At 41.2% G+C, this 23,038-nt stretch overlaps 1 protein-coding gene across 1 annotated transcript; it reads right to left on the bottom strand.

The window, feature by feature from the left end:
• Positions 1–4,049: 4,049 nt before the first annotated feature.
• LOC137157431 (natural killer cells antigen CD94-like) lies at positions 4,050–19,860 on the bottom strand. Its single transcript, XM_067554680.1, has 7 exons — positions 19,767–19,860; positions 18,211–18,306; positions 16,749–16,847; positions 13,363–13,431; positions 5,420–5,568; positions 4,772–4,875; positions 4,050–4,191 (listed from the first exon to the last, which is right to left on the bottom strand). Exons 1-7 carry the CDS (start codon positions 19,858–19,860, stop codon positions 4,050–4,052), a joined length of 753 nt encoding a protein of 250 aa, XP_067410781.1.
• Positions 19,861–23,038: the final 3,178 nt, after the last annotated feature.

Below are 23,038 nucleotides of genomic sequence, written 5' to 3'. Positions count from 1 at the left end.
CAGGGAATGTTCCATCACCAACATACTGAGTTTTATTTCTCTGATCACTGATCTTTCTAACCCTGGATTGAGGTGTAAACAAAAGGAGAACTTATGGAAGATGTGGTACTTCCCACAGGCAACAGACACACATGTTCACCTGTACGCTCATAGTTCACCTGTATAGTCTCCCAACAAGACAGCAGTGTTAGAATACTGGCAAGCCAGGCATACACCACCAAGACAAGTGTCTGGGGGGGAAAGAAAAGGGAAAACAGGCCCCTCACCTAAACGAACGAACGAACGAACAAGAACTCTAACCAACTTTGATAGGAAAAGTTATAAAGAGAAGGCCAAATACACTTTATGTGGACACACTAGTCTTCCGTCTTGGGGTGAGGTGGTAGAGAAGGACTCAGAGCAGTTCTCCTGTCTACTTCTATGTAGCTCGGTGTCTGCCACAAGGTGACATAGGAAGAATGAGCAGGCCTAACAGGCCCTGCTAGCTAGAAATCTCCTATCAAAAAGCCACATGCACACCTGAAGTGGAGCACCCACACAGACACTACTTGAAGAAGTAAAAGTCAACCTCTTATTAAGACAGTGCCTTTGCTCTTGGTGTCCTTAGGTCTCTGTGTCTTTTTTCTTGGAAGGAGTGTGACATTCTAGATTCGTGTTGCTCAGCTTCAGAAGGCTCATTTCTGGTGGGTTATAAAGATGGAAATTTTAGACTCTGCCCAAGTGAACTTTAGAGTTGTGGCTAGCTACTGTTGCAGGCACTTGCTATGATCAGTGTGAAGTTATCAGTGAGACACTGTACGCACAATTTGCAGATCAGTAAGGTTTAATGTGCAAGGATTTCTTAGATAGTTAGTTCAATACAAAGCTAAAAACGAACTACAACATATTATACTCACTAGACTCAAAGAGTTATGTGTTCACTCAAGAGGCTGCATACAGGAAAGACTTGCTTCAGGAGCCCTGCCAGGGGATCAGGCTGACAGCATTTCCTGTGGAATCGGTGGTGATGAAGCACGCCCCCTTGCCTGGGTAGTGGCCTTTTATACTCTTTTGTACACAGCATCATTTCATTCACTTATCTTGGGTGATAGTTCCATATCCTTCAATTTCCATATACTTCATCATCTATAAAAACTACGTATTATGCTCTCACCATGATAATTGGAGCAAAACAACATCTGGTAGTGGGAGAGGCAGTGGGAAAGTACACACCTTACTGTAAAAAGTATAAACTCTTGTCCTTGTTCATTTTTATCTATATACAACTGTAAACTAACAAACTATTTGCTGTGTTGTATAAAACCCACCCTATTTACTATCTGGTGTGGTGCACAGAAACTAAGATACCACAAGATTACTCAGAACTCTATTGGTCTCTGCCGACTGTAAAAAGCAGCCAGGCTGCTGAGACTAGGCTTCAAACAGTGGTCAAGCAACTCAGGCAACTCAGACTTTGTGTCCAAGTTTTTGGTTTGGACTCATTTCTAAAGATAAAGCATAATGCACTAGAGGAAAACGACACACAAAGCTTCAAGCGGGAACTGTGTGCTATATGAGCTGCCTGGAATAACAAATCTTTTAATATGCCTTTCATTGTGCTTGGGCCAAACTTCACCCCAGAGGAATTAAAAGTTCCACATCTATATAATCTCTTTCACAGTAAGTGCTGTCATTTATTCCTGACTTATATAGCACAAGTAACTTTTATCTATACCAGTGAATTACTGCTCTAAAAATAAAAATCCTATAACCATTTGATCATGCAACCATTTATTGTTCCTGTAGATCCTTGGGAAGAAGCTTAACTCTTAGATGTATTAAGTGGCAAATCTGTCCTGGTTCTGTAGGTGAATCCTCAGCCAGGGAAGAACAAGTCTGACAGCTCCATCAGACTGTTGTGATAGTAATAAGACAGCCACGACAGGAAGAACTATTTCCTGTGTGATGTCCCAGCTGAAACTGCACAGGGGCTTTTATCTGTGAGAGTTAACAATGGCACTGATTATGCCTATGGCAGGGTTTTCACAAAAAAAATTTTGCTGGCCTCAGAGTGCGGCCACCAACTCTTGCTGGTGGCTGCTCTGACAAATTTCCTTAAAACATGTAATTAACTTTAGGAAAAACAAATTAATAAGCACATATACATGTCCAAATCATTCTACTTTATTTATGTAGTGTTTTTTTGCAGACTCAATAATAAAAATAATGTACAGTTGTATTTTGGTGCCCCTGACCCCCACTGCTGTCCCTGGCCCCTACCCATTACCTCTGGCCCCCACTGCCTCCCCTCATGGATTGGCCCACAATTCCACTGCCTTCCCCAGCCCATGTTCAATTTACTGAGCAAGAGAATCTATAAAATACCCAGTCAATGGAGCTACACGAGCTGAGGATCTGATTCCAATAATCCATCATTTAAATTTTATGGTCCTATTGCCTTTCTGTTTATCATCGAGAATGGGCTTCCTGTCATCTGTTCACTCATGTGAATTTATAGTGCCTGAAGGCGAGGTGCAGTGGGATCACTTAAAAGTTTAATTCATGTTTCAGAGATATCATTGGTTCAGGCTTAAAATGGAGAACACAACTAAAAGCAGAATTACCTCTAGAACTGGAGTGAGTTTTTTCAGTATGTGCCTATCACCGTTGATGATCTCTGTCACTTCATTCCTTAAAACTTTCCATTTTATTTCTAAAACTGGTCCAGAAAATGGGAAAATTTACAAAATTGTTTTGATTTTTGCAGGTTTTAGAAATGGATCCGTTTGTTCGTTTTTCAGATTTTATTCTTATTTAAAAACATCTTTTTTCCATATTTTTCATTTATCAATTTTTTCCTTCTCTTCTTTCTTTATCTCCTCTCCCTGCTTTTATTCTCTCCCCTTTTTTCTAGTCATTTTAAAAAATTCATTTCCCCCCCCCAAGTAATGACTGAAAAGAAAATGAAAGGAAAGAAAGACTTGACCCATAGCTTGTCTGCAGAGATTCTAAAATGATCCAAATTGAAATTGTATGGGACCACACAGGATTTAGCCCTGCTGAAAGCTAGCCTAGTCCCAACAGCATTTGGCATAAATATAAATCCTTGGGAGCACTTTGGTAAGTGGATATGAGGTGTGTAACAAATAGGGTAGGGAACATCTCTACAGGGAGGACAAAGGGGAACTGACAGGGTCATGAGGTGTAAAGATCCCTTGTCCCCAAGCAGAGCTTACTGGATTTGAGGTGGTGAAATTAAGGAATCTCCTTTTTGACCATGCCCAGTCCGTGGAATATGGTACACAAATGTGATTCAAGTAATGTCAGTGAGAACCTCTTCCCTGATGACAACAACAACTCACAGCAAGGGTTCTCCAGTGATCTCATCTTCTTCATGATGCACTTGTAGGTTTGCTTACTGATTTTAGAAGCTGGGGAATGGGGGAGGAGAGTAAGTGGAGTAGGTGAATTTGCCTTTGATGTGTTGGCCTCTATGACACGGATGTTGATTGCCCATGACATCCATCTCAGTCCTTCCAACCACACTTTTAAAGAACATCTATAAACTATTTCCCCCCAATGGCATTTTTAGTCTGATTTATGTTGTCCTCGTATTTGGATTCATCATGGCAATTTTTCTGTGATTGAATGAAATGCAAGAAAGTTTAAAAAATCATAAAAGCTGTCAACTAAAACAGAATTTTATTTTTTTAAAACAATTTATTGAAAGAAAACTATTTTAATGAGACAGTTTATTTAAGAACAGTAATTAGTTCATTATCACTGAACTGGGAAAGGAAAAAGAGACCAGGTTTGGCTGGTGGGAGGGCTCTGATTGTCAGTGAGTATCCAAAACACGTGTGATTTATGAAATGTACCTATTTGCTTTTTACTCCCAGGTCCTTTTGACACAGACTCACAAACAATAAGTCATCACAGCAAAGTGTATTACAATTTTACAGCATAAACACAGCCTCTGAAGAGGAAAAGATAAGAGTGGTAGTATTTACTGGGGGATTTTTGTCACTGTGTTTGGGATGCCCCAGTTTTTGTGATTTCCATGGTCCGTTTCATGTCAATATGTCAGGCTTTGGCAAAAGAATCGGCTGCTCACAAATATAGCGCTTTGCATCTTTGCATGGACCAGAAGAGAGCTCTCCACCTGTTAAAACTGCGCAGTTCCCATCAATGTATCCTTTCTTTACTTCAAACCTGTCATAAAATAAAATGTTACTTTGAGCCATTCTAGCTATATCTTTATTACGACCTTATTTTCTCAAAGGTAAAAATGTCTGTAAGTTAAACATATGGCAAAACAAATTATTTTATTTTGAGAAGCAGAGGGGCCATTATTAAAAAATTCATGAGTAAATTTGGTATTTAAGAATCCCGGCATTGGCTAGAGTCAGGAGAAGTGCATTGCATGCGGTGCAAACTTCTCACTGAACTGCCAGTGCACCTCAGCCATGAAACATAATCTCCTCTCCTCTCTACTCTTTTTTTTTTTTTTGAGTTCCAATTCCCCTCAGTTATGCCAGTGCACTTCGTTCTTAACCTGCAGCACCCCCTTCTTTTCCACTTTTGGTATTTCGTCACCTATAGCTTTTGATCAATACATCTCAACCTTGACTTGCACCATCCTCTGATGATTGGGGCCCACATAGATTATAAAAATAAATTTCAGTGATGACATATTGCACTTCTCGTTATTCAAGCTTGAGTTTCTGTCTGTCATAGCACTATCAGTGCACTTCATTGAAATGAGAAGTTTCTAGTTGTCTCTGCAACTTACTGGTGAGTGGAGAAAGCTGTGCCATTCACCCACATCCAAGGTCTGTTTGTCTTGTCCCGTGATAATCCTATCCAGTGAGAAGCTGTGAGGGGGCTTATGAAATCCTGTATAAAGACAAAGCCAGTTAATTCCTTTCACTGTTCATTTCATGGGTGTACGTTCATCAGGCATTTGTTCCTTTCACAAGTGCACGGATGTCACGTAAAGTGATGTAATTAACACGTCCCTATATGCTGAGGAAGCCTCCTGGTTGAACAACTCCACTGACCAGATTGATAACATTCTTCATTTCCTTCAAGAATCTTTTCTGTAGAAATTGTGACTGCATTGTCTGTTGGTTAATCTCTATTCACTCTCTTAGCTAGAGGACAATACCTCCCCTAGATCACTTTTGAGAGAGAGAAAATACCCAAAGTGATTTACAGGTTTTGGGGTTTTGCCTTGCAACATGTACCTTTTAATTTAATTCAGGGTTCAATTAAGGGGAGAGAAGAGGAGGTGCAAGGTAATTAACCTTAAAGAAAAGAATCATCATAAAGCAAGATAACAAATGAAGCCAAATTTCATTTGCTGCAATCCTCTTTTTACTGACAAATCTTTTATTGGCTGTTTTGAATATGCAGCTCTCCAAAGAGAAAGATACTCTACCAGTTCTTCTTTGCTTTCTATCAGGTGAAGTCTGGAGCCGTGAGAAGAGCAGGCCTTTTGACCCTCTAGCCAAGGTTTGGATTCAGTAGAAAAGTGGTAACATTTCTCTCCATGGAGAAACCAATTTTTTGGGCAAAGAAACTTCCATCCTTAAAATAGAAAATAGAGTTTAAGTTTCTTCTGTTGCTTTTACCTTGTCCTCCCTCCCTGATTCTCTCCACATGACTGTTTCATCCACTTAGCGTGCTTTCTCTGTATTAGCTTTGTAATCTCTTTCACATAGAGACTCTCTCTTACTGTGTGTTTGTACAACATCTAATATAATTGGGCCCATACCTGATTGGGGCCTTCAGATGTTACTTTATTAGAAGTATTAAGTTCAAGCTGTAATAACAGGTTTTCTGCTGTAGTTTGATTTTGCTTCAGGTGCATCACAAACCATTTTGAGATTCACAAGCACTGAAACAGTTGCTGGCATGAAGGCTCTTGTTCTATAGCAAATGTTGTTAGTCAGTCAGGGTGTATGTGCTGGTGTGAGTTCCCCTCTGGACGCCGTCTCAGCTTCTGCAGCTAGCTGAATTGATAGACCTCGTTAAGCATGACCCATAAATTACCACAGACTCAGATAAGTGGCTGTGCTCCACTAGGGCGGAGAGTTCGTGTTTTGGAATCTCGGTGGCGAAGAGAAACAACCGAACAAGGCAATACCCAAGAAAAGATTTATTTAAGGTTGAATAAAAAGGTTACAAATCTTCACAAGTTTTACATAAAAGCCAAAGCACTATTACCCAAGCTACTAAGAGTCCAAAGAGAGCACTTGCCATGAGAAGGATGGGACAGTCCATCCTAGACAAGAGGGAAGTATCCACAATTGTTGGTGTTATTTGAGCCTGAGCAGCAGCAGCACTTAGCAATTAAAAGAGCAAAGAGCACGGCCACCAGGAGGACGCTTACTGCGATAATTAACTGGGAGCCCATTAGTGTTAAGGAAGCAGACCAGGGTTCTTACTCTTACGCCCCGATCTATTCATGCAGGAAAGAAGGAGCTTACTAATACGAGGGCGAGGAGACCCATTCTTCACCCTATGAAGCAAGTGGCGACCAGGGAACCGAGCTGCCTGGGGCGTCCGCTAGCACCTTGACGGATCCACGGAGACTCTCAGGCAGGGAGGGGTCCCGGGGTCCCTATATACCCCTGTTCCCTTAGGTCTTATCATAAGCTTTAGCTAGTAATTGGTGACGTATATCTCAATCCACGTGGGGATTGGGCCTTAACACTTGTTTTTCATTTGTCTATTGATCATTAGCTAGGGGCTTTCTGCAATAAGATGACGTTAGTTGTTTATCCCAAAACTGCTGCTTTTATTGCTAAGGCTGCTAATTTTCTTCTGACTTTAAGGTCAGCTAGCTTCTATATTCGTCTCAAGGGTATTTCCAGACTCGGAGATAGTACCCCTTATCCTTAGGGGCTTTCCAAAGAACAGTATCATGTCTGGCTCTCGAGAGGCCTAACTATTGCTCATAAGCCTGCTGTTACTTCTAGGGCCTAGCTCTTGCCATACTACACTGACCTTGCGTTACAATAATCTTGCATGCCCTACAGTGGCGAAGGCACTCAGTCAGGTTTATTGAAAGCAAAGCACAGTGCTAGTGCCCCATACAAGCTACAGGTACACTGGGACATGTATGCTCATCACAATGGACCAGCTCAGTTAATGGCAGGACTTTCTGTTATCCCCTAGGCCGGACAAAGTTTCCCCTGTTAGGATCCCCTTCTTATACCCTGATGCAAACAGGTTACATAATACCTCTTTGATGTCTTTGATATTGATTATTGTACCTTGCCTCCAAGTCAAGCATAACAGCTTCATCCTTCCTCCTGTTTCCTCTATCTTAAGGCTGGGTGTCTTTGTACTCTCTCTCATGATTGTCTTTGTGCACCACTGTATCTTGGGGAGAGTCTGTTCTGCCTCCCTATATTGTATTTCTGTTTGGGGAGCATGGGTACAGTCTCCCAGGATTGTGTTTCTGCAATCACCATATATCGGGGAAGTTAGGACTACTATTGCTTTTAACAATAATGTATTCCTGTTACCACTCCTTAGGAATGCCAGTTCATTAACAGTGTTGTGTTTCTGCCAAGTTCCGGTATCAATCAGTGAACTTGTAAGCAGGCAAGGAGTTGCTGTTTCTTAAAGGCAGACTTTTGTTCAAGCCTCAGTTTTTAATCTAGGCCTGTTGTATTAGGCCTCAGGCTCTCACTTTCTACTACAGCAAAGAGACTAATTATTATTATGCCTGCATCACTTTGCTTTTATACACAAATCACATTTGTTTGGTTTTTTCTCCTAGAGGAATTTATGTATTTTATGGATTCTATCCATCAATGTTTGTGCTATTGCAAGTAATTGGCTGTTTCTTTGTTAGTAATTATTGAGCAGGATTCTTGCACAATGGGTAAAATTCAGTGAAGATGTGCAAGTGAGGCTCCTCCACAGAGAATTAGACTCCATTTATCACTCATTTATTGAGATGCAAGTGTCAGGGAATCAAAGATGGTGAATTAAAAACACCTGAGAAGGAATACTTTAAAGTGGGAAGTTGACTAGTTTAGCTTACAGTTTCTTAACAGAAGACTATGGTGAGAGGCATTTTCAGCAATCATCCAGCTGTCCAAGTCACCACCAATTGCTGAGATGGTCTATCAATTATTTTGTTTATTGCATTTAGCAGGCGCTTCATGGACACATTGGAAAGATCTCCAGCAGTAGATTGAAGGTCAACCACTGGAAATATGTTGCTGAATTAGCCAAAAACCACTCCAGACTTGTGAGTTAACTTTTAGTTTGAGGTGCTTTATAACTTATTGTGTTTGTATGTGCTTGAGACTAAATAAAGCAGAGACTTTTAGTAAAGACATTCTTGTGAGAGTGCTGGAGACTAATAAAGTGAAGGCTTTAAGTGAAAGCACTTGATTCTGTGTGACTTATGTCACCCACATAGCAGACAGAGGTGCTGCATCTCCCTTGGTTTATTTCCTGATACCACCTTGCAGAAAATAAAGTTATCAAGAGCTTTGGGTTTGAGAAACCCCAGGTAACAACTACACTGGCCTCAGAGGACGAAGAAAAACAAGAAGGAGACAGGCTGCTGGTCACCTCAGGCAGTAGACAGCGCTCAACCCCCAGCCAGGTTCCCCAACCATCATGGTCAAGAACCAGTATGCTGTACTGGGTGAGGAGCAGACCCCTATGGCTGGGGAAGAGGAACCACTCTACCCCTACACTGAGAAACTCATGGCCACTATACCCAAGAGGAAAAGGCATTGGACGGGGATGACTGGGGAGTCTCTTCTGATGGGAATAGAGGCATCCATCTGCCAATCTGACATGAAGTCCTGGGAGATGTTCTGCCTTCCTGGAGCCTGTGTCCAAGATGTTATGGAAAGGCTGTTAAGGCTCATCCATCTTTCTGACCACTACCCCTTGCTTGCTCATCCATATGGGCACTAATGATACTAAAAGGTATGATTCTGAACAGATTGCCAATGACTTCAGGGCTTTGGGAGCAAAGATGGTGAAGGCAGGGGCACATCACTCCATCCTCCATCCTCCTGATTGAGGGTAAGTGGCAAAGCAATGACATGCACATCTTGAAGATGAATCCATAGTTGTGATAGTCAACTAGAGGACTTCAGCATCATTGGCCATGGGATGCTGTTCCACGATGAAAGTTTGCTGAGAAGAGATGAGTTCAGGCTGACAAAGAAGGGGAAACATATCTTTGCACACCAATTTACCAACCTAGTGAGGAGGGCTTTATACAAGGTTCTATGAGGGCAAGTGACAAAAGAACACAGGTAGGTATTAAAAAGATGACCTTAAAAGAGGTCTTAATGGGAAAGGTGGCTGGAAAATTACAATAGGGTCATAGGAGCAACAAAAGGAATAACTGGAGGGAATCTGATCAATATTTTAGATATCTATATACAAATGTAATGAGTATGGGGAATAAACAGTAATAACTCAAAGTATTGTTGTGTAAGCTAATCATGACTTAGTTGGCATCACTGAAACTTGGTGGGATAAATCTCATTACTGGAATATTGCTATGGAGGTGTACAGCTTATTCAAGAAAGACAGGCAGGCAAAAATGGAGAAGGTGTTGCACTATATATCAAGAATGTATACACTTGTTCTGAGGTCCAGAAGGAGGTGAGAGACAGAAAGTCTGTGGTTGAAGATAAAAGGAGGGGAAAAAAGAAGCAATGTTATGGTACAGGTCTACTACAGACCACCAAATCAGGAGGAGAAGTGGATGAGGCATTTCTAGAACAAATACCAGAAACATCCCAGACACAAGACCTGGTAGTAAAGGGAGATTCTAACTACCCAGACATCTGATGGGAAAGTAATACGGCAAAACACAAAATGTCCAGTAAGTTCTTGGAATCCACTGGGGATAACTTTTTATTTCAGAAGGTGGAGTCAGTAACTAGGTGGCAGCCATTTTAGTCTTGATTCAGACTAACAGGGAGGAACTGGTTATGATTCTGAAGGTTAAAGGCAATTTGGGATAAATCTCATGACTGTAACATCGGTATAGAGGTGTACAGGCTGTTTGAAAAAGAAAGCAGGGTTAAAAATGATGTGGATGTTGCATTATATCACAAGAATATATATACTTGTTCTGAGGTCCAGAAGGAGGTGAGAGACAGACGAGTTGAAAGTCACTGGATGAAGATAAAAGGGGAAAAACAGGAGCGATGTCATGGTAAGGGTCTACTATAGATCACCAAATCAGGAGAAGGAGTGGTTGCAGCATTTCTAGAACAAATAACAGAAATACTGAAAACACAAGAACTGGTAGAACGACCGAGACATCTGTTGGGAAAATAATACAGTAAAACACAAAATGTTCAAATAGGTCTTGGAATATATTGGAGTCAACTTTTTGTTTCAGAAGGTGGAGGAAGTAACCAGGGAGTCTAATATGTCTGACTAACAGGGAGGAATTGGTTGCGAATCTGAAAGTGGAAAGTAACTTGTGTGAAAGGAATCATGACATGATAGATTTCAGGAATATAAGGAAAGGAAGGTGTGAAAGCAGCAGAATAAGGACAATGGACTTAAAAATGTAGAGTTTCACAAATTTAGAAAACTGGTAGGTAAGACCCCATGGGAAGAAAATCTTAGGGAAAAGGGAGTTTAGAAAACCTGGCAATTTCTCAAAGAGACAATACTAAAAGCACAACAGCAAATTATCCTGATGTGAAAGGGCGCCAGTCCTTGCTGTTGTCTTTCTGGGGGTCTCTGTTGTCCCTTGACTGGCTCTCTTTGGTTAACCCCTGATCACAACAATTCTAAATAGGCCTAGTGGTCTGCTTCAGTCCCTTTGAGCTGCATTCCTGGACACAGCCTGGTACAGGGCTGTTATCCCTTCACTGTCCCAGGCCTTTCTGCCTCTCTTCCCTATTTGCAAGCCTGTTATAGCAGGCCTTGTTTCCCCTATTGATTGCAGCCGTGGATGCCTGCCTCCATGACTGGCAGTTGTGACAGCCGTGTGGGGGTATGGCCAGGCTGCTTGCGTGTAAGCAGGAGAGCCTCCCCTCCCACTTCTGCCTGTATTCAGTATGGGGTTTGTAGACCCCATTACACCAGGAAAAATGGGAAAAATAGTAAGAGGCCAACATGGCTCCATCAAGAGCTCTTTAGCAAACTGAATATCAAAAAGAAATCCTACTAAAAGTGGAAGATGGATAAATTGTGAAGGATAAATATAAAAGAATAGCACAAGCATGTAGGAACAAAATCAGAAAGAGCAAGGCACTAAATGAGTTACACCTAGCAAGGGACATAAGAGGTAATAAGAATTGTTTCTGTAAATACATTAGGTGTAAGAGAAAGATGAAAGAAAGTGTAGGTCCTTGACTTAGCATGAAGGACAGTGAAAAACGGATGATATCAAGAAGATTGAGGTGTTTAATGCCTATTTTGCCTTTGTCTTCATTAAATAGGTAATTGTATCGAATGCTTAAACACAATTAATATTAACAACAAGGGGAAGAAACACAAGCCAAAACAAGGAAAGAACAGGATAAATAATAATTAGATAAGTCAGATGTATTCAAGTGAGCAGGGCCTGAGGAAATTCACCCTACAGTACTTAAGGAACTAGCTAAAGCAATCTTGGAACCATTATGAAATATCTTTGAGAACTCCTAGGGGAGTCCAGAGGACTGGAGAAGGGCAAACATAATAGCGATCTTTTAAAAAGGGAACAAAGAGGACCTGGGGAATTCTAGAGCAGTCAGCCTAACTTTGATGCTAGGAAAGATACTGGAACAAATTATTAAACAATCAATTTGTAAGCACCTAGAGGAAAATAGGGTGATAAATAATAGGAAAAAATAGAATGACCAAGAAAAAAATCATGCCAAACCAATTTAATTTCCTTCTTTCACATGGCTACCAAACTAGTGGATAGAAGAGAAGCTGTAAACCATATATATCTTAATTTTAGTAAGTCTTTTGACACAGTCTCACATGACATTATCATAAGGTAATATGGTGTAGATAAAATTAATATAATGTGGGTTCAAAATTGGTTCAAAGATGATACTTAAAGAGTAGTTATCAATGGTTTGCTGTCCTGGGTCCAGTACTGTTCAATATTTTCATTAGTGATGCGGATAATGGAATAAAAAGTATGCTTATAAAATCTGCAGATGCCGCTAAGCTGGGAGGGGTTGCTAGCACTTTGGAGAATAGATTTAGTATACAAAATCAGCTTAAAAAATTTGAAAACTGGTCTGAGATCAACAAGATGAAATTCAATATTGACAAGTGCAGAATACTACACTTAGGAAAGAAAAATCAAATGCACAACTGCAGAATGGAGAATAACAGGCTAGTCAGTGACACTGATGGAAAGGATTTGGAGTTTATAGTGGATCACAAATTGAATATGAGCCCCCAATGTGATGGAGTTACAAAAAAGTTAATATAATTTTTGGGTGCATTAACATGAGTGTTGTATATAAGACTTCCGAGGTAACTGTCCCTCTGTATTCAGCAATGGTGAGGCCTCAGCTTGAGTCATGTGTTCATTTCTGGGTGCCATATCTGGGAAAGATGTGGACATATTGGAGGGAGTCCAGAGGACAGCACCAAAAATGATAACGTGACCTATGAGGAAAGGTGGAAAAGACTGATCATCCTTAGTCTAGAAAAGAGACGAATGAGAGGTGACCTGATATCAGTCTTCAGATATGCTAAAGGCTGTTATAAAGAGGCTGGTGATCAATTGTTTTCCATGTTCACTGTAGGTAGGACAAGAAGTAATCAATTTAATCTTCAGCAAAGGAGATTTGAGATAGATGTTAGAAGAAAATGTTTCCAACTATAAGGATATTTAAGCACTGGAATAGGCTTCCAAGAGAGGTTGCGGAATCCTCGTCTTTGGAAGTTTTTAAGAACAGGTTAGACAAACACCTGTGAGGGATGATCTAGGTATGTTTGGACCTGCCTCAGTGCAGGCGGATGGATTAGATGACTTCTTGAAGGTCCTTCCCAGCTCTATCTTGCTGTGATTGTATTATTCTTATTCCCTCCCGTTATCTCTTGTTTCTTGCTACACTCCTCTCTTATAGTCTTTCAACATGTGACTTAAACCAGCTTTGCCTTCTTTATGTTTCCTTAAGACTCAATTCTGAGTTTTGAAATGAGTGTAAATTTTTGGTAAATAGGATTGAAAGAACTGGAATCTAATTCACCCAATATGTCATAATCTGCTATTAGTCAGTGCAGCAACAGTGTTGGGATTCCAATATAAAATTATTTCAGTCTAAGATTACAGCACATAGAAGAAAAAAAGTTGCCCTTTTGAAGCCAATTAACCTGTATTTTTTCTGTTCAAAGCCTTTGGCAGGTTTCCGTTCTTACCTTTGGTAATTTCCTGGTGCTGGTTGAGGTTATCCTGCTGTTTACATGGTACACAAGAGATCTGAAAAACTTAAAGCCAAAATATAATAACAATATGATATACCCTTTAAAAGTCAATTGCAATACAGTTTTACAGATCAACCTAGTATGACTTATAGGAACACAAAGGACCAGGTCCTACTCGCAGTTATGCCATTGGGCACAATGTTTAGTATGTTGCTAGAACAATATGCTATGTTATATATAACATGGCAGGTACTTTTTCTTGTTGAAAGTCATCTTAAAAATTAACATTGTGAATTTAGCCTACCTACCTCTCCCCCCACCCCCCAACACACACACACACACAAACCTGTGTAGCTGAAAATCTTGACTCTGTAAAGAATCACAAAACATAGCAAGTGAAAATATCCAGATTTCCAGCATCTGGGTTGAACACAGGTAATGTTTGCAGTGACCACAAAGAAGAAAAATCCCATTTTGCAAGTTAGACTCCAAAGCAGCAAATCAGATACTTAGGAAGAAAATCATAAGTGAAAAGCTCTGGGATGTTTGCAAGGAAGACACTACTCTGTGGACAGGAAATTCAATGAGCGTATCAGCCCATGGAGTTCAGAGGAATGCTTACCTCAAGGGATGTCAGTTGGCCCATGAGGCAAATGACAGGTGTTTAGACCCCAAATTCATAATTGTACAGGGGTTCACCAGAAAGTCTAGGCCTCATATTGGTTCTGGAAGGTCCTATACCCCTTCTGGTTCTTGGGTGATGTGGCCAGTTGGAGTTGTTATGCCAAGGGCTTGCCAGCTGCAGTAGTCCATGGAAGTGATGCAAAGGGGGTGTTTCCAGACCACAGAGGACAAGCCAATGCAAATGCTGTTTTCACCATGGGTTTGGATGTGCTTGGGGGATAGAATGTGAAAAAGCCAGCTGACGTCCATGCCCGGTCCCTTAAAGTATCTAAATAATTAGATATCTAAATATCTAAAGATTTGGTAGGGGAAGTAGAAGTGGGTGGCAACCTGGGCAGCAGTGACCATAAAATGATCGAGTTCAGGATCCTGACAAAAGGAAGGAGAACAGCAGGATACGAACCATGAACTTCAGAAAAGCAGCCTTTGACTCCCTCAGGGAGCTGATGGGCAGGATCCCCTGGGAGGCTAATATCAGGGGGACAGGAATCCAAGAGAGCTGGCTGTATTTTAAAGAAACCTTATTGAGGGCACAGGAACAAATCATCCCGATGTGCAGAAAGAATAGCAAATATGGTAGGTGTTCAGATTGGCTTAAAAAGAAGTCTTTGGTGAACTTAAACACAAAAAAGAAGCTTACAAGAAGTGGAAGCTTGGTCAGATGACTAGGAAGGAGTATAAAAATACTGCTCGAACATGCAGGAATGAAATCAGGAAGGCCAAAGCACAATTAGAGTTGCAGCTAGCAAGGGACATGAAAGGGAACAAGAAGGGTTTCTATAGGTATGTTACCAACAAGAGGAAGATTAGGGAAAGTATGGGCCCCTTACAGAATAGGGGAGGCAACCTAGTGACAGAGGATGTGGAGAAAGCTTAGTACTCAATGCTTTTTTTCCCTCTGTCTTCACAGACAAGGTCAGCTTCCCGACAACTGCACTGGGTGGCACAGAATGGGAAGGAGGTGAACATCCCACAGTGCTGAAGGAACAGGTCCAAGACTATTTAGAAAGACCGGACATACACAAGTCCAAGGGGCCAGGTGCAATGCACCCGAGGGTGCTGAGGGAGTTGGCTGATGTGATTTCAGAGCCAGTGGCTATTATCTTTGAAAGCTCGTGGCAATTGGGGGAGGTCCCTGATGACTGGAAAAAGGCAAATATAGTGCCCATCTTCAAGAAAGGGAGGAAAGAGGATCCAGGGAACTACAGACTGGTCAACCTCACCTCAATCCCTGGGAAAATCATGGAGCAGGTCCTCAAGGAATCCATTTTAAGGCACTTGGAAGAGAGGAAGGTGATCAGGAATAGTCAACACGGATTCACCAAGGGAAAGTCATGCCTGACCAACCTGATTGCTTTCTATGAAGAGGTGATTGGCTCTGTGGATGCGGGGAAAGTGGTGCACGTGATATACCTTGACTTTAGCAAAGCTTTTGATACGGTCTCTCACAGTATTCTTATCAGCAAGTTAAAGAAGTATGGGTTGGATGAATGGACTATAAAATGGATAGAGAACTGGCTAGAGCATAGGGCTCAGCAAGTAGTGATCAATGGCTACATGTCTAGCTGGCAGCCGGTCACAAGCGGAGTGCCCCATGGGTCAGTCCTGGGCCGGTTTTGTTCAACATCTTCATTAATGATCTAGAGGATGGGGTAGATTGCACCCTCAACAAGTTTGCAGATGACACTAAGTTAGGGGGAGTGGTAGATACCCTGGAAGGTAGGGATAGGACACAGAAGGACCTAAGAAAACTGGAGGATTGGGCCAAAAGAAATCTTATGAGGTTCAACAAGGACAAGTGCAGAGTCCTGCACTTTGGACAGAAGAATCCCATGCACAGCTACAGACCAGGGACTGATGAGCTAGGCAGCAGTTCTGCAGAAAAGGACCTGGGGATTACAGTGGATAAGAAGCTGGATATGAGTCAGCTGTGTGCCCTGGTTGCCAAGAAGGCTAATAGCATATTGGGCTGCATTAGTGGGAGCATTGCCAGCAGATCGCGGGAAGTGATTATTCCCCTCTCTTCGGCATTGGTGAGGCCGCATTTGGAGTATTGTGTCCAGTTTTGGGGCCCCCACTACAAAAAGGTTGTGGACAAGTTGGAGAGAGTCCAGCGAAGGGCAACAAAAATTATTAGTGGGCTGGAGCACAAGACTTATGAGGAGAGGCTGAGGGAACTAGGCTTGTTTAGTCTGCAGAAGAGAAGAATGAGGGGGGATTTGATAGCAGCCTTTAACTACCTGAAAGGGGGTTCCAGGGAGGATGGAGCAAGGCTGTTCTCAGTGGTGGCAGATGACAGAACAGGGAGCAACTGTCTCAAATTGCAGTGGGGGAGATCTAGGTTGGACATTAGGAAAAAGTTTTTCACTAGGACGGTGGTGAAGCACTGGAATGGGTTACCTAGGGAGGTGGTGGAATCTCCATCTTTAGAGGTTTTTAAGCTACGGCTTGACAAAGCCCTGGCTGGGATGATTTAACTGAGGTTAGTCCTGCTTTGAGCAGGGAGTTGGACGAGATACCTCCTGGGGTCCCTTCCAACTCTATGATTCTATGAATTAGGCATCTAAATATGTGGCCTTCAGAGGTGCTAACCATTTGCAGCTCATGACACCTCATGAGATTTACTCTCCAGGAGTTACACAAGGAGTATGTCTGCACAGAATCTGACCTGCAATATCTTCTTTGCTTATGCTTACCTTTGGCAGCCAAGACCCCCGCTGTTATGAGCAAAGTCAAGCAGAAGACCCCCAAAATCCCTGCTACAAGCCTCCATGCAAGAGATGGAGCCGAAGAATCTGAGAGGGAGAGAAGGGAGAAGTACAGAATTGCTGGGGGAAATGTTTTTAAACCAAAACCTAGGCATAAGCCATTCATATTCTCTGTGTTAATGAAATGCAGTTTGACCCCCTAACCTCACACATATTCAGCCATGCCAGAAGAGGTCATCAGGGCTCTTGAACTATGGAATGAAAACTCTTGCCTTTTTAAAATTATACAGGTCAGCATGTCTGGATAGCAGGATCTAGCCTTAATAAACCCTTAGTAAGGAAACAGACAATTTTACATGGGACTTGAGGGCAACACAACTGTGTTCCCGGGCCCTAGTAGAACACCACTAAGGTATATTCCTTTCACCTTACCAATTATATTAAGCGTTTCAACTGTAGCACTTTAAAAAGATGGGAAACTACTCTCTCCATTCTACGGATGCGGAAATTGAAACAGAGAGATGTGAAATGCTTTGTCCAGCCTTACCAAGGGAGTGACTAAAACCCAACCCCCCTGAGTGTCTGTTTGAAGCACTGTGCAATGGACCAAACTGCTTCTATTTGGCAGTTTATGAAAGAGGGGAAGCCTTATCTTCATTCATTGCAAGTATTGTGTGCACTCATAAAGGTGGGGTAAGGATAAGGAGGCTCAGAACAAAGAGTTCTAGGAACAATATTAAGGACTCCCCCGTCCGTCTCAGAAGTTACACCTTAAAGGGCATCTTAAAAAAACAACATTAAAGACTCCACTCTGCCTTTTAGGACAGCCCTGCCCTGTGTTGGGACAGTGTGGAGCCTCCCCAGCAGGAGGCCTGGGTGGGTATTATGTCTCCTGAGGCACAGTCGCTCCCCGAGCTCTCAAGTGTGTAAGAGGAGAGCACTCACTGCACTATCTTATAAGTTATGTAGTTGCTCTCCTGAGTTACCTAGTTGGGGAGGGGGCTATGTAAGGCTCCAGTGGTGTCTCCACCTCCACCCACTTTAGGGTGGTCAGTGTGGCAGTGTGTTCTAGGAGGAACAATCCCTGCATCTGGGAAGAAAATATCTGACCACTGCATTTGGGGGTAAAAGGCAGGGCACTCCTTGTACCCTCTGCGCTTCTCCCCACAAACATTCATACAGAGGCTGGGAATAATCTGGCCCAATTCTCTTTATTGGATAGATACAGAGCACTGCTCTGAATTTATTTTTACCAAATTAACTTTGTATCTTAACATAAAGAATGTGCAAAATAGCCAGGTGAATAATTCTTGTGGCATCTTAGCCACTGAATGCCTTGATTTTGGGTATTTAAATTCTGAATCTTTATGCAGAATTTCAATATTCTTGTACAGTTCAAGGAGGTGTTAGATTATGGACAGTTAAACATAGTATGTATAGCACACAGTACCTTTGTCCTGCGTGTTCGTAGTCCTTCGTCTCTTCTGCTGCTCAGAAGCATTATGGCATTTCAGTTCTGTGTAGGTCACCACCTGCTCATTTATTTCTAGTAGTTATAGAAATAGTGAGTTTCATTCATTGCACTGACAAGGTGAGCAGATATAATTACAATCTATAGAGCTATAAAGCTATCATTGTAGTACATAGGGCATGGCAGGACTTTTGTAGTAAAAGGTTTTGTCCCACAGTACAATGGTGTGCAGTAGCATGCCAGTGTACTGTAAACAAACATCTGTGAATTCAGCAGATGAATCTTATTGCCTATTATCTGATGTCTGACTCCTGTTTAGAACCCTATCACTTAAATTTGTTCCAGTGATTAATATAGCCATTTACACACACCATATAATCAGATCCAGCGGGGGCAGCCGTTTTAGTCCGTTTTAGCAAAACAGTGAGAGTTCTGTGGCACCTTAAATTTATTTGGGCATAAGCTTTTGTGGGCAGAAACCCACTTTCTGCCCACGAAAGCTTACGCCCAAATAAATTTGTTAGTCTTAAAGGTGCCACGGAACTCTCTCTGTTTTTATATAATCAGAAAATTAGAATTAAAAAAGCTAAGCATTAAAAGTTATGGAAGTCTCCAGTTATGATAATGTATCTACTCGATTACCTTATGACTCATGCATTCTGCTAATGACAATCTTGAAATGTAACATTTCACATTACATAATTCAAAACAAATTGAATTGTGATCTAAAAAACATATTTATAAACTCATTAAACATAGCTGGTACCATTTCCTTGATTTAAAACTTGCTTCTTCTCCCATTGAAGTCAATAGCTGTACTCCAGTTGACTTCAGTGAAAACATGTCATTAGGTACTATGCTCTTCTAGACGGAGATCATTTTTTTTTTTTTTTTTGTTAAAAGCATTTTAAAATGTCATCTTCTCAAAAACTAATTGCTCAACTTCTTTGATGCTCACTGAATTCCTCTACAGTTCAGGAAACCCTCTGTTGGACAGGAATGACTTTAAGGCTCTGGGATGGTAAATAAATATGGACAATTAAGGATCAGTCATGACTTCATGATGTTGTTTATCACAGCCAGGCAAAGCGGAGAGAACATGGTACTTTATTAAGGTTCTTTATTAAGGTTTCAGAAGGGAGAAAAGAATTCAGATGTCACCTTCTTTAATCCTCCCACCACGAGGCATGACTTAAAGAGACCACATCTCCTTGAACACAGGGCAAATCAACAACATCCAGTAACAAGGAGAGGTTTGCGATAACATGGTCACAGTCCTGTGTTCCAGGGTTTCAAAGGTACAATAACTTTTGCTCTCCTGCCCAAAATAGTGTGTACCATTTTAAGGAAATTTCAATGCATGAGAGATGTTAACAAATTACTAAAATAACTGTGCTTGACACTGAAGAAAATGATAATAATATAAGTAGATAAATTCACATACAGTTAGCACATCTCAAGGAAGAGATTTAACACAGACCATAAAATATCAATAATAGCAGACATATTCTTAGACGCTTACAAACATACCACACCTTTGGCCCTGGTGTTCTTAGATCTCTGTTGCTTCTGATGCTCAGAAGGAGTGTGAAATTTCAAGTCTACGTATGTCACTGCCTGCTCACTCATTTCTGGTACATTCTGGGATAAAAAGGCTGGATTTAGTAGACTGAGATGAACAATGAGATCTGATGGAAACTGATACTTGTACTAAGGAACCACAGCAGCAATCATCATGATCTAACAGCAGAATAAACTGGGGATTTTTGAAGAACCAAGCCTCTCTTTCAATGCAACTGGAATGTGGCACACGATTCTGAATGGGGGACACCTTAATGCTGACTGAAAAGAAAAACAAACAAATAAAATCCTGGAGGGACTGATTTAGGAGAAGAGTATAAAAGCAGAACTACAATTTAATTTGCTCTTGAGGTGGAGGGAGGCTAGACACAATCTGTCTCCACATGCTGGAGAACTCAGGAAGCAGTTAGCTCTGCCTATAGCAAAAGATCCCCTGTCAATTTCTGGGTAATGCAGACACTGGATTGTGGAGCCCTCCCCTTGCTGACAGGAGTGGCTGTGCTGAGGAAAATGTTTACCACATGTCATACATGTGCAACATTACAAGGGGTATACCTCTCTGTTCTCCCCTTAGGTTTCTAATGGCCCTGGGTCTGATTCTCCTGATTCTTCTGGGTCTGACTTTAATACGGCTTGTGCTCCTAAATCATTTAGGCACTTTTGAAAATCCCACCCTCAGGCACCTAAATATGGATTGAGGAGCAGAACTTTAGGCTCTGGTGCCTCCAACAACTGCCCCTTGAGGCATGCACCTGCTCCCCGTGAGTGATTATCCTTTAGCATAATGCCTATTGAGTTCCAGTACAGACAGAGTCAGGGGGCCGTGTCAGGCTCTGAGACAGCCCTGTGTACATCTGGTGTAATTCCATGGGAATCAGTGGAGTTACTCCAGATTTACACAATCCAACTGAGGTCAGAATGTTATTGTGCATCTCCTTTTCATCATGATTTGCACAAAATTCCTTAGACACACAGTTCTTCAGTCATTCTTTGTAGGTCAGTCCCTACAGACCCTTTAATAAAGTGAATGTCTTTTCTCTCAATTCCTTTCAAACTGCCCATTGCTTTCTGCTTTATTTTTTTTAAGCCAAGTTTATATAAATCCTTGGGGCAGGGACCATGGCCAAAATGTTCAAAATGGGTGCTAAAAATTAGGCTTCCAAGTCTAGGTGTGAGTGCCTGTTTTAGCAGCCTGGTTTTTCAAAAGCGATGAGCACCCAGTAGCATCCTGCAACTTCAGAGGGGGCTGATGGATGCTCAAAGTTTTCGAAGATAAATCTACTTTTTATATGCCTAGATATGACTGTAGGAGACTAACTTTAGACATCTATTTCTGAAAATCTTGGCCCGTCTCTCCTGTCTTCTATACATCCAGCTACACAGTAGGTGTTCGACAAATAAATAATAAAATGCTAAAAATAATGACTCAAAATAGAAGGGCACAGAATCTAGGGTGGTAGTCTAGGTACACTCTCACCAGCGCCAGAGAGAGAGAGACAGAGTCCTGCTAAACAATGTATCTACTTATGCACACAATGTTATTTAGCTTTTTTGCAAACATACTACATTGCAAACATGTCTAATCTGTTATCCGCTCTCACTCCTAGTTTTCTTTCATCATTACTGGCTTCCAGTTCTCCCTACCACTGAATAGCCATATGTTGGATTATTACACCAGGTGTTATAGCTTTATTTTTCTGCTCATTTTGCTAAACTTTCCAAATTGGTTTGCTGATCTTATCTAGCTGATCTTGTTTGTGTTTGCAACACCCTTCCATTTAGAATCATCTGAGAATTACATGACATGAATTTATTTTACATTAAGAAGCTATTTACTCCAGTTCCCAGACTATTTATGAAGATGATAAATAAAAAAGTCAAAACTGCCACTAAACTCAGTCTATTTCCATTTATTACTACACTTTTTTCATGGTACTTCAACCAGTTTTTAATTCAGTGATAATGTTTTCATCTAAGACTATTTGAATTAATTGGCTAAGTAAGATATCTTGAGAAACACTGTTAAACTCCTTACTAAAAATCAAGGTATCATATCTCTAGTTTTCCACACTGTATACTGATCTTCTTTGTGATATACAGTTATATAGTTTATATACTGCACCAGAGATTAATAAAATACGGAAATGTAGAATTTTAATTCAGGTTTGCCTAAGATAATAAATCCTTTCATATCACTTAATACAAATAATAATAATGGAATGGTACTATATTTCATACTGTGTCTCTTAAATTTTAATCAGAAGAAATATATTGTAAAGGTTGCAGAATATGTCTATTTGAGAATAACGTCACTCAGTTCTTGAATTATACTGAAATAATAAACTATACCTCTTATAACAACTATGTGCTCTAACAACGAAGCTCCCCTGAGGAATGTGGAACTCATACCTTTGTAGCTGTTTGATAAGAGGCTGGAGGAGAGGAACTAGACTTTGCAGTGCCGCGATGTTTTTGTCCTTCATGAAAATCCTTGGGGATCAAAAGAGATAGTCTAATATCACCCTCCCACTGCCTTGTAAGGAGAGGGACAACAGGAGATGAGAGGGGAAGATGTATTCACTCTTCAATGCTCCATCTGAAACTACACAGGAAGTTCTCACTCTGTTAGTTTGAAGTGCGCTGACTCTGCACAAAGCGCTCATAGGAACTTTTCTCTTTGAGGTTTTAGGCGCGGCCTAGGGTGTTACTTTTAACCTATTTGAGGTCAGTTAAATATTGAATTTATTAAACCGGGTTGTCTAAGCAACCAATGATCAGCTAGTGTCTCTGCACTTCTTAAAACGTGGGACAAAATTCTTTGGTGAAAACTCTAGTGAAAACTCATTTGAAGAGTTTACACCAGAATAACTGACACAACAGTAATTCCACTGAAGTTAATACATTCACTCCCTATTTATGCTGATATAAATGAGATCAGGGTCTAGACTGTGGTCTCTTCCATGCCCAACTTGACTTACCGGGGAGGCAAATGTCACCCAGTGGAGACCTGAGTGCTCTTCCTGACTTTACCACGCACCTGTGGACTATGGCCAAGCCACTTCAATTCTCTGGAAGGCAATGAAGTGGTTTTGGTACAAGAAAAACAATCCCCAGTCTTTGCTAAATTATAACCAAACATTTGTGCATTATCTCTTTTCTGGATCCTTTGGTAGGGACCAGGGGTCATGAACATAGTCCACAGGGCTCCTTGGCACTCGGCAATCCT

Source organism: Emydura macquarii, unplaced genomic scaffold (genome assembly GCF_026122565.2).
Source record: "Emydura macquarii macquarii isolate MOO-44397 ecotype Brisbane River unplaced genomic scaffold, CSIRO-AGI_Emac_v2 contig_1498, whole genome shotgun sequence".
Lineage (NCBI taxonomy): Eukaryota > Metazoa > Chordata > Testudines > Chelidae > Emydura > Emydura macquarii.
Note: the sequence above shows the minus strand (reverse complement) of the source record. Positions and strands in the feature narration are given on the sequence as shown.

Bases quoted from the DNA above. Each gene is read 5' to 3' on its own strand.
- LOC137157431 (XM_067554680.1), bottom strand. From the start codon at position 19,860: ATGAGTGAGCAGGCAGTGACATACGTAGACTTGAAATTTCACACTCCT. The intron at 5,569-13,362 runs GTAAGAACGGAA...TTCTATTTTAAG, and splicing joins GCACCAGGAAATTACCAAAG to GATGGAAGTTTCTTTGCCCA. The intron at 4,876-5,419 runs GTAGAGTATCTT...GTCTTTATACAG, and splicing joins TAGAAAGCAAAGAAGAACTG to GATTTCATAAGCCCCCTCAC.